The sequence below is a fragment of the Typopeltis vanoorti genome, chromosome 18, assembly GCF_054136105.1.
Source record: "Typopeltis vanoorti isolate ZY-2024b chromosome 18, IOZ_Tvanoo_1.0, whole genome shotgun sequence".
In the NCBI taxonomy this organism is placed as follows: Eukaryota; Metazoa; Arthropoda; class Arachnida; order Uropygi; family Thelyphonidae; genus Typopeltis; species Typopeltis vanoorti.
The window spans coordinates 40,057,196-40,069,190 of NC_143566.1; the positions used below are offsets into that span (position 1 = coordinate 40,057,196).

The window sequence follows — 11,995 nt, forward strand, 5'->3', positions numbered from 1 at the left end:
AATGAATTTTAAGGCTTCTGGTTCTATGTAACTGTAGTGCAGTGACGGAATTATCTGCCGGTTTACACGCTATGACGACTTTGTACAGATGTAATGGAGGTGCCCGTATATTTATGTGGTCGATACAGTATGATGTGATTGTATTTTCGACTATCTCTTCTCTGTATACGCATGCATGGATTGTGTTATCTTCTATGCCGATAAGAGATCTAAGGATTGTGATGTGTTGTTATTTATGTTCATAATGTTTATGTTCATGTCACCTATTATTATCAGGTATTCTGAAGCGCCTTCTTCCATGGTAGAGAGCCATCTGTTCAATTCATCTAGAAATATTGCGGTGCTTAAATTGGGTGGTCTATATATTGTGTTTAATATCAAGGAGTTCTATTGTGTGATTTTTTTTTAACTTCGATGTATATGTTTTCTGTAAATTCTAATTTATAGTTTACTTTTCTAACTTCTAATTTGTGTTTGCTGTGGCGTTTGCACATCAGGGCGCTTGATCGCACGAAGGAAGACCTGGTTTCAAATATAGTCGCTGAGTAGAGGAAATTTTTCTAAGCCTTTTTTTCGACCGGTTCTCAAGATAGTCGATCTCTGGCACGGCTAGTGCTTTATTTTTTCTCCCAGAAACTCGGTTTTTAAGTTCCATAAACTCAAGAAAATCTACCGTAGAACCCACACTGTGTCAGACATTGAATATATTGTGTTAGGGTTAAGGAGCCGTCTCTTCACAGCATTCCGCTTAATTAGTGATAGCCTTGGGCCAGCTATCTCTGATTGGCTACCAGTGTATTGAACTGTCTACTCAGTCTCCAAAAGTTAGATAGGATTATAACGGCCTCGCCTACGCCCTATACGGGAATAAAAGGGATTCGCTGATTTTTTTTAGAAATATTAATATACCACCAGCTTGTTCAGTTTGTCTGCAGTGTTTGTGTTGTTGAAAGTTAGCATTTGGTAGATTTGCCTCTGTTTGTTGTGGATACTTCTGTTAGTATTAAAATGTCTATATTGTCTATATATTCCTTGAGCTAAGCTTGCAGGGTCAGCCAGTATATTTGAATGCTCCTGATGTTAATATGAAGAATAGATAGTCCTTTTTTGAGGGGTAGTCACTTGTTCTGGTTCTGTTATCAAGTTTAGATTGTGGCAACTAACATTTTTCGCGGTGATTACATCCGCTTGGTGGTCTACATTCATGTAAGTTGATATGTTGTTTCCGTCTTTACAACTCATCAGCGTTCGTTTTAATGTGGCAGCCTGCTGAGATCTTCAACGGATTTTATTTGCATTGGCTTAGCATCATGTGTCTTTTGAATGAATATTTTGCTATCTCTCCATATAAACTGGTAATTTTTTTATGTTTTTACTTTCCTAGTATGGTAGTATACGTTTTGATAATATGGTGTTAAGACAAGTAGATTGAGGCACTGTCATGAGTTCCATTCAGATCCTTGACTACTGGTTTTTTAATCCTGCTAGCTTTTAATACTTTAACTTTTTTTTCATGCTGTTAGTGAGTCGCACAACGACCGGGGGGGGGAGTTCGGGGAAAACTTTCTCTTTTCAATTTTTTGAGGTAATCGATGTACTGGCTAGATATCTTTTGATTCTATGGGAGCGCCAATTTTATGGGTTACTTGGATTATCGTGTCTTTTAAATGTTCAGTAGGAATATTTGGGAGACCATCTATGAGATCATATTTATTATGTTGTTAGTTTAGGAGTTCGTAATGTTGTTTTAAAGAATTTAGTTCTTGCCGTGGTTCGGTTGTCTCTTTAATTAAGTTATTTTGTCTTTCCATTATCTCTTTAACGCTGTGTTTAATTTCTCTAACGGTCTGCAATACGTCATCTACTGAACTGTTATTAAATTTAATGAATTCCTCATTGCTGGTTGAATATTTCAGTAATTATTGCAGTATGTTTTTCAAATAGTTCTCCAACAAAATTGTTTAAACTGTCTTTTAGCTTTTGTAATCTATTTTCTAGTAATACGTTCACAGTGGGTTCAACTGATTTTCTGTTATTGTATTCCTTGTTTTTCATTTCCCTTGCTGTTAATTACTTAATTAGCTGTTTACTGCCTACTGTTGTTTTCTGCGTTAGCTGTTTCTTGTGCCGTTGAAGGCGACATTCCTTTGTTATCCTCTACAAAGTGGGCACTTCCCCGTTGTCATGCTGCTGATTCGATTTTCGCTGCCGAGTAGTCTCGGACAATCCTGAACAGCGAAAATGCATATTTCTCTGGCAGTTCCTGCATGTTATGTGGTTTTCTTTACCGTTAAGTCTTCCAGGCATTTGTAGCATTTCATATTTCTGGTTTTAGCAATTAGCTGTTTACTGCCTACTGTAAACAGTAGGCATCCTGGAGTGTGACCGCTAAAATGGCGACTTCCTTTGTTCTCCTCTCGCGTAGTTGACTACCTTATACTTAGAACATTGGAAACATATAACTTCTTATTACTTAACATATACTTACAGTTTTTACATCAATATCTTGCGTGCTTGCTGCTAAGGCGCCCTCTTTATATAATAATAAGAAGAAGAAGAAGAAGAAAACATTATTTCAGACAGTAACATATTTTGTTAGGGTTAGGTACCAAGAAATGGCAGCACTTATTTGCCGGTCTCTTCATCGGTGGCTACCTATAATGAGTGATAGACATGGACCAGCTATCTCTAATTGGCTACCGGTGAAGGCTGAACTACCCATGCAGTCTCCAAAAGATAGACAGGGTTAAAAGGCCTCACCTACTCTCTATACAAGTAATAAAAGGCGTTACCTTATTATTATTATTATTATTATTATTATTATTATTATTATTATTATTATTATTATTATTATTATTATTATTAAGAAAAATAATAACAATAAGAAGGATTTCTTTCTTTCTTTTTAGTCATCTGTATTTTTATTTCAATATGACTTACTTGACTTATCTAGGCACTGTCAGTCCTGGGGAACTTTTGGCCTCAAGCAGTACGTGACACCACTGGGCACGGTCCTCTGAGACTATCCGCCACGTTCCAGTCTCTAGCCTGACAGCCTGCAGATCCCCCTTCTCCTGATCCGCCCATCTCCTTCTCAGCCTCCCTGGCGGCCTCCCTGATCGGTGTCCTCCCCCCCAACTTGTTTCACAGTCCTTTCGTGGCCATTAGGTGCAGGTGCCCCAGCCACTGAAGACGCCTGGCTCGCAGCTCCGTAAAGACGTCTGCCGAGTTACAAAGCGTGTATGGCAGCGTTAGACTCCGTCTAACGCTGCCTCCAAACTCCGTCTGCCATGACACCACACAGATACGTCGTAGCATCTTATTATCGAATACTCTCAGGTGGTCGGCTTGCTTCACCGTGAGAGTCCACGCTTCGGCACCATAGAGGAGAATAGGTCTCATCAATGTCTTGTATAGTCCCATCATTGTAGTCGAAGACAGTAAACGCGAGGCGAAAAGGGGACGCACTTGGTAGTAGGCCACATTCGCAGCATTCACCCGACTCTGGACATCAGCTTCGACTTTGTTGTCTTCCGTTACAATAGACCCCAGGTACCTGAATTTTGTCACCCTCTCAAACTGAGCAGCTCCCTCTAGATCATGAGCAGCATGGCGACTCATGAAAAGGTACATCGTCTTCTCGGGTTTATCTTCAAGCCAACGTCCTCCGCAACTTCCTCAATAGCAGTAACCAGTGTCACTGCATCGTCCCGTTGGTGCGCCATGACATTCAGATCGTCTGCCTAGCCAAGAATCCTAACCTGCACCCCCACGTCGACTCCACCCACCATTTGCTGTATGTTTCTAATTACTTTTTCCAACACTAGATTGAAGAGAATCGGAGAAAGCCCATCACCTTGCTTCACACCGGACTGTACTTGAAACTGGTCTGACACATCACCTTCTGCTTTCACTTTTGCTCTCGAACCAGCCACACACACCTGCACCATTTTTCGGAGTTTTCGAGGAATTCCCAGCTCTTCTAACACCTGCCACATTTTTGAGCGTATAATTGAGTCAGAGGCTTTAGAAAATTCTATGAAAATATTATGGACTTCCCGGTTATATTAGCACTTTTCAAAAACTTGGCACAGCGTGAAGAGTTGGTCTATTGTAGAACGGTTCCTCTTAAAACCCGTCTGGTAATCACCAAGGCACACTTCTGCATATGGTGTGAGGCGCATTAGCATGATGTTAGACAGCACCTGGTAGACAGTCATCAGCAGTGAGATGCCCTATAATTGCCGTATTGAGACATCTCCTTTCTTATATACAGGGGTGATCAGAGCCTCCTTCCACTCGTCCGGCAGACGTTCTTCCCACCATAGCAGCAAGATGAGCCGTTGCAGCTGCTCCAGCAGGACATCCCCGCCATTCTTCAGAAGCTTCGCCGGAATGCAGTCTACTCCTGGAGCCTTGTTATTTTGCAGCATGCGGACAGCACGAGTAATCTCACTATGCGTCGCACTTCAATATATGGTTCAACAGTTTGATAAGGAATATGGTTCTCCGGTATTAACGTTCCAGCATTGACGTTCATGAAGTTCTCAAAATATCTACGCCACTGAGCGAGAGCGTCTTTTGAGTTTGTTAGAAGATTTCCATTCTCATATCATATAGTTGCCGCTTGTGTCTGGGCACTTCGCATGGCTTTAATCGTCTGGTACATTTTCCGCCCATTATTCGCCATCCTATTACTCTCTATGCTAGCCACCATCTCATTAAGATATTTCCGCTTTTCCCTACGTAGACATATATTCGCCACTCTTCTCACCCTCTCATATGCAGCCTTCTTCCTGCTGCCCACTAAGTAGTTCAATAGTGCTTCCTTTCGTTTCGTTACAGCTTCTTCACACTCTCTATTAAACCATGTCTATCTTCTTCTCTTTCTCTTTCCCACAGTCCTCGAGGTGGCAGACGCGACAGTATTTTTGACAGTGTCCCACATCCTATCCGGATCACCCTCCTCCTCCTGTAGCTCCTCAAAGCGGTTCTTCAGCTCTAACTGGAAAGCCCGCCTGCATTCCGCTGTTTTCAACTTGTCCAAATCCCATACAGGTCGTGTGGTAGAACGCAGAGGCTTCTGGACTACTGCAATTCTGTGCCTGAAATCGTAGGCTATCAGGTAATGGTCGCAATCTCCGTCTGTTCCTCTAAAATTCCTCACATCCGAGATGGAGCTGTGGTGACGTCGATACACTAGTACATGATCTATTTGGTTAGCTGTTCTTCCATGCGGCGATATCCAGGTCTGCTTCTGGACGTCTTTGTGCGCGAACATAGTGCTCTTTACAAAGCATCCCGTGACTGAGACGAAACTCGCAAGTCGGGTCCCATTATCGTTGCACTCCTCGTGTAGACTCTCACTTCCCAAGAAAGGGCGCCACGCACGCTCTCTCCCCAGCTTCTCATTGAAATCTCCCACCACTAACTTGACGCCATAAGAAGGTAGATTAACACAAATGCGCTCAAGCACTTCGTGGAAACAATCTTTCGCTTCCTCCGAGCTCTCTTCCGTAGGCGCATCACAGTTCACAATAGACACATTTTGAAAACGTCCCTTAACTCTAATAGTGTCCAGCCGATTGTTCACAGGTTTAAAATCTAAAATATTACACACAAATTTATCACTAACTAAAAACACAGTTCCGAGGACTCTTCGTCCTCTGTCGTCACCACTGTAGAACAGCGTGTATCCCTGATTACGGGTCGCGCCATGGCACGGCCAACACGAATCTTGTACAGCACAAAGTCCAATTTTATACTGTCGTAAGACATTCGTCACATTAAAAAGAGCAGCTTCTTTCATCAAATTACGTATCTTCCAGGTCTCAAAACGATTAGTAATCATTTTCGCAAAGGCATCCGAGATCCGAGGCTTCTCTAGTACTTGTTTCGGAACCAGAGGCTTTTTACAGGAGGAGTAGTTGGCCGCTCGCTAACCCTTCCCATTTCTCCAGGCTTGGGAATGGCAAGGCAATATTTTTTATACATTCGGTATTCATTACAGATATTTTACAACATATAATTTAATAATAATGATAGTAATAATAATTCAATTCAAAATCAAAATTTGTTAGTATGCTGCGTATTTATGTATATACTATTAAAACATTATTGTTGCATTTTTTTTTTATCACAACAAAAATTCAGTATACAAATTATTGAGCAGGCCTGTGTAGCTCAGTGGAAGTGGCGCTTGCGTCCTCTGCGCTTGGTCGTTTGAAGTCAGACTTAAGTTCAAGTCTAGTCGCTGACTGGAGGAACATTTTCTAAGCCTTTCTTCGACCGATTCCCGAGTTAGTCGATCTCTGGCACGGGCAAGCGGGTTTTTCCTCCCGGAAACTCGGGTTATTCGTCCCGTAAACTCAAGAAAATCGACCGTAGAACCCACATTATTTCAGACATTAAAAAATATATTGTGTTAGGGATAGGGACCACGAGATGGCGGCACATTTGAGCCGTCTCTCTTCACTGTGTACCGCTTAATTAGTGATAGCCTTGGGCCATCTATCTCTGATTGGTACCAGTGGAGATTGAACTGCCCACTCAGTCTCCAAAAGTTAGATAGGGCTAAATGGCCTCGCCTACTCCCGTATACGGGAATAAAAAGGCGTTAGCTGATTAAAAAAAAAAAAAAAATTATTGAGCATATTCATTTATGATAATTTTTTTTGCTGTTCTGCTGTCTTCCCTCGAAGCTTCTTCTGAGCTTATCTGAGAAAGATAATAAATGACAGTGGTTCAGTGGTGTGTTTCAATACCTGTCGGGAACCAGGTGTAGATTTAACTGTTTATATGTATGTGCTTGGAAACTTATGAGGATGTGTGTGTGTGTGTGTGTGTGTGTGTGTGTGTGTGTGTGTGTGTGTGTGTGTGTGTGTGTGTGTGTGTGTGTGTGTGTGTGTGTGTGTGTGTGTGTGTGTGTGTGTGTGTGTGTGTGTGTGTCTTTTCTGGTTTTCTGGTTAGCATGTAGATCAAGTACACGCCCCCACAGACTACCACTGCAAGAGCACAGTTTAATCTTTTTGAAGGGGAGGGAGAGATTTGATTTAAATATGGCGTGTTTGTTTCCTTGTCATGGTGTTTGAGAAGAATTCGTTTTTCTTATAAGATATCCAGATATTGGCTGTCCTCCCGAGGGACCTGATCTACTCCAGGTAGGTCTAGGGGAAGTGGCTAGTCTTTGGTGGAGCAGATAAGAGATGCCAATTTCTTATATGGTTTCTAACTAGTTGTGAGGTCATATATACTTAGGATTTTTGTTATTTTCTCAGATGTACCCCGAATATAAGGAATGATGATAAATTTAGTGTAATCTCTGTTATGAAGGGGGAGAAGTAGTTGTCATTAACTGGTTTTAATATTTTGGGGGTTTGTAGCCATTGGTTAAGAAGGTGTTAAGGATATGATTAAGTTCAGTAGTTAGGCATTGTTATCTGAACTGATTAATTTTGCCCTGTTACACAGGCTATTTTTAATCACTTATTGTTGGAAGAGGGGCGTGTGATTGCTGGTGAATATATTTACCTGTATGTGTATGTTTTCTGTGAACGGAGAATGGTAGAAATCCTTCAGGCTGGCCTGTAATCAGAGTGTCTAGAAAAGATAGACTGTTGTTGTTTTCTTTTCCAAGGCAAACTGGATCCTGGGATGTTGATAGTATAAGTGTGTTGAGAAATTGTGGAGTGTATCCAGGCCATGCGGCCAAATAGCGAACACAATCATCCACGTAGTGTAGCCAAACAGTGGGTTTATGTGGGAGAGCGTTTAAGACTTTTTCTTCCAAGGTCTGCATAAAGAAGTTGACCGGGGGGGGGACAATGTAGAACCCATGGCTGTCCTCTCTATCAGTTTGTAGAATATTCTTTGCCAAACGAAATAGCCTGAATTCATGGAAGTGACTAACAGACGTGAATTGAAATAGGTCTGAGATATCGGGGAATATTTGGTTTGGATTAGATCTAAGGTGTCTTTGAGTGGAACATTGGTGAGTATAGAGGAGACAACAAAACTTATCATTATGTCAGTGTGTTGGAGTTAGAGGTTTTCTATACCGGCTTTAAAGTGGGCTGAGTTTTTATCTGTGAAGGTGTGTTGCCAGTATATTGTGTGAACACTTAGGTTAAATAGTTGGGTAATTTGTATTTGGGGGAATCAATGTCATCCACAATGGGATGTGATGGTACATTTTGCTTATGGAGTTTTGGTAGTTCATATATTCGGGGAGTCCAGAGTTAAAAAGTTTTAGTCTGTTAGTCACTTCCATAGGTCAAAAAGTAACTTTCTTAAGGAGCCTATGGAGTGTTCTGATTCTGGAGCTGTTGGAATCATATTCTATAAGGAGGTAGGTAGACCGAACCAAAAGAAAAGAGGAAAACTTATCTGTGTAGTCCGTTTGGTTTAGAATCACAGCGACATTTCCCTTATCCGCTTTAGTAATTATTTTTTTTACTGTTGTTTTTCATTTCTTGCAGAGCTTTAAATTCTTCTTTTGATAGGTTGCTTTTTTGGTGGTTTGGCTTGGGCAAGAACACTGGCTACATTCAGTCTGATATTGTTGGCCGTATGGTTGGGAAGGTTGAGGATACCTCGTTTTGCCTGTATCATTATTTCTTCTTCAGGGACCTTTATTAATTAAAGTTTTTATAGTTAATATAATTTACGTTGTCATTTCCTAAAATATTAGAAGTATGTTTATATGAATGTGATTGGAAACACACACACACACACACACACACACACACACACACACACACACACACACACACACACACACACACACACACACACACACACAAATTCCTTTTTTTTCGGTTAACGTGTCGAGGCGAGTACACGCGCCTACTGACTATCACTGCATGAACACGCTTTAACGTTTTTATAGGGGAGGTGGATATGGAATGTTTGTCCTTGTATTGGTGTTTCGGAGGAATCGTTATAGTTTTTTTTTGTGTGTGTGGGGGGGGGGGGAGTGAGCGCAACTAATTTCCCTCTAATTTGCAGTCTCGCTATATATCTATATAGCATCTGTTTCCGCTATTTAGCATCTGTTTCAGTTCTCTGTAGATCCCTAGTGCAGTTTGTTGATCATGTCGGATATCTAGAAGCTTCGGGTGGCTTTCCGTAGTGACTATTATACTTATATGTAGTTTGTTAAGTAGTCTGATATCTGGTTTAGATTACTCTGTAGGATGGAATGAAGTAATGCTTTTGCATGAACGTGTAGTGGCAAGTGTGGGCTCTTCGGTTTGTGTCCAGAATATCATTTTACCATTTTATTTTGAAACGATTGTAGTGTGTTAAGTTTGTAGTCTGAGCATATTGCGTATGATGTACATGTAATTGAATTTCTTAAAATATTTTCACATAAAGCTTATTAATAGTTTTATGAATGTCGGAGTAATATCTTTTAACACCCCAACCGGCCATGACGTCTATAGACGTCATGGCCGGTTGGGGTGTTAAAAGCTATAGACGTTCAGCAAAATCTGGATACGATTTTGTAACACTTATTGAATAACATGGATAAGAAGTGCAATTTGGTCTCACTATTTCATCCCCATGGCCGGTAGAGAGGTTTTAATCGATATAGTTTGCTTGCTATTATCCTGAGTTTGTTGTGTAGATAATTTGTATGGCTATTCCAACTTTGATCAGCATCGAATTGAATTCCGAGTTAGCATGTTGTTCTTACCTGTGTGATGGTTGTGGTCTTATGATCAGCGCTTTGTGCATAGAAGGGTGGATGTCGTATAGTGAGATATTTAGTTTCTGTTGGCGGCTAAGTCTGGGGGGTTTTGAATATCATTAGCTTTGTTTTTGCCAGTTAGTGTTCAGATTAATGTCGTGTTGCATATTTGTGTAAGCTATATTTTCGTTGTGACTGAATGGATACTGTGAATAGATAAATAGTAATAATAATTATTATCATTATAATTTTTTAACCACAGTTTATTATCTTTCAAAGAAATTACCTGCTTGTTGGGTATATTTTGTTACATATTATTAAAATTATTATGATTACCTAGATTACCTTGATGGACCTGTGATTTGAATCAACTTTCTTGATTACTGGGTCTTCCCGGTTTCTCTTGGATACCAGTTTGTTATTCTGACCGTCCATTTGTTGTCTCTTATTTTGGCGAGATGTCTTGCCTATCTATTTTTGCTGTTGTACATTGCTTTTATTCCATCTTTGAGTCCAGACTTCTTCCTGATTTATGGGTGTCTTACATGGTCTATTTTATTTATATTGCATATTCCTCTTTCTATTGCATGTTGAGTTGTTATTAAGCTTTGCTCTTCTTTTAAAGTTGTGTTCCATGTTTCATTGCCATAAGTTAATGCTTGTAAATATGACTATTGAAAAGATGGACTCTTATTTCTATATCTATGTTTTGATTGGTAATTGTTGATTTTATTTTGCTGAAGGCCATCCAAGCAGCTCTTTTTCTCCTTGCTATTTAATTTGATATGTCGTTATTCATTTTTATAGACTGTCCAAGGTAGATGTAATCTACAACAATTTCGTTAGTGTGGGATTCTATAATGATTATATAATCTTTACAATATTCGTTTTTCATCTATCGTCTTTTGTACGGATGTATTTCCAATCAAATTTTTCGGCAGTTTTTGGCTTATGGTATTCAGTATTGATTCTACGAGTTCGAGGAAGTAAGACGAACAATGGAATATTTAACATTTCACCATTAATGTTTATTCCGCCTTTCTTGTCGGTTTTTCGAATGATGCTGTCCAGAATAGATGTGAAAAGATTATTTTATAACACATTACATTGACATACTTCTCTACTTAGGTTAATTTTAATCGGGTGATTGAAAAGAATGATGTTTGTTGTACCTCCTTTGTAAATATCTTTTATGAGCTGCATATATGCTATTTCTATACTCCTTGTTCTATTAAACTTGAAATACTGCGTTAATTTAACAATGGCAAATACCTTTTTGAAATCTGTAAAAAGAAAAAGTGACATATGGTATTCTCTGTATCGTAGTTCAGTAATAGTTTGAATGTGATCTCTTGTCGAAAAGCCTCGTTTGAAACCGGTCTGTTCTTTGCAGCTATTTACGTTGATGAAGATTTGTTTTCTGTTTAGAATGACTCTGGCGAATATTTTATATTATATGATAATAGATAGATGGGTCTGTAATTACGTTGTCATCTGGATTACCTTTTTTTATGCAGTATTATGGTCTGTGATGTTTTCCATTAATTAGTTGCTTTCCTTAATTGTATATATATCTAACTGTATAAATCTTTCTGCTAGAAGTTTAAAAAGTACTTGTCCACCCATTTTTAATTCACCAGATTTTATGCCGTCAATTCCTGGTGATTGATCAGTTTCATATGGTGTATGGCCATTTTTACTTCCAGTAGGACAGATGGCATTTCCAAATTTTCTTCTAATACTGGAGCTGTGACTACTTGTTTAAATGAATAAAGATTCTCATAAATCGTTTTTATCATTTTTTGCATTTCACCTCTTTTTGTATTCCTGTTCCCTTGATTATATATGAAGGCTGATGGTAGTGGTTGCTTTAGATTTATTTCTTTTTCTACTTTTTAGGCTACTGATAAGTCTAGCTGTTTCTGCTAATTTTGTCATCCTATATATATTATAGTCATCTTTATTATTCTCCCTCAGTTGTTTATAGATATCTATGCTTGTAGAAGATGATCTTTTGATGGACTGTTTGCAATTAATGGTGATATACGATAAGCTCCAGTTAATCCATCTTCGTTCTTTACATTTCGTTTCTTGAATGATGCAGTTATTGCAAAACGATTTTGAAAACATTCAAGAGTCTTAATTTATCTTTTGAATGCTTTGTGGTAAGATGCTCTTGCAATCGAATTAATTTATCGCTTAGTCAGAAAATGTCTTGTGGCACAGTAAACACATTGGAAACTGTTTGTTTTTATAGCCACGAGCATTTTTTTTTTTTTTTTGAGACATGATTTCAATATCTGT

General features: G+C 39.2%; 1 protein-coding gene across 1 annotated transcript; it reads right to left on the reverse strand.

Moving 5' to 3' along the window:
* Positions 1 to 3,144: 3,144 nt before the first annotated feature.
* On the reverse strand, positions 3,145 to 3,633 carry LOC150096608 (uncharacterized). The gene has a single exon (XM_090408661.1). It carries the CDS (start codon positions 3,631 to 3,633, stop codon positions 3,145 to 3,147), a length of 489 nt encoding a protein of 162 aa, XP_090264787.1.
* Between the last annotated feature and the right edge of the window lie 8,362 nt (positions 3,634 to 11,995).

Coding starts and splice junctions, on each gene's coding strand:
- LOC150096608 (XM_090408661.1), bottom strand. CDS start 3,633: ATGTACCTTTTCATGAGTCGCCATGCTGCTCATGATCTAGAGGGAGCT.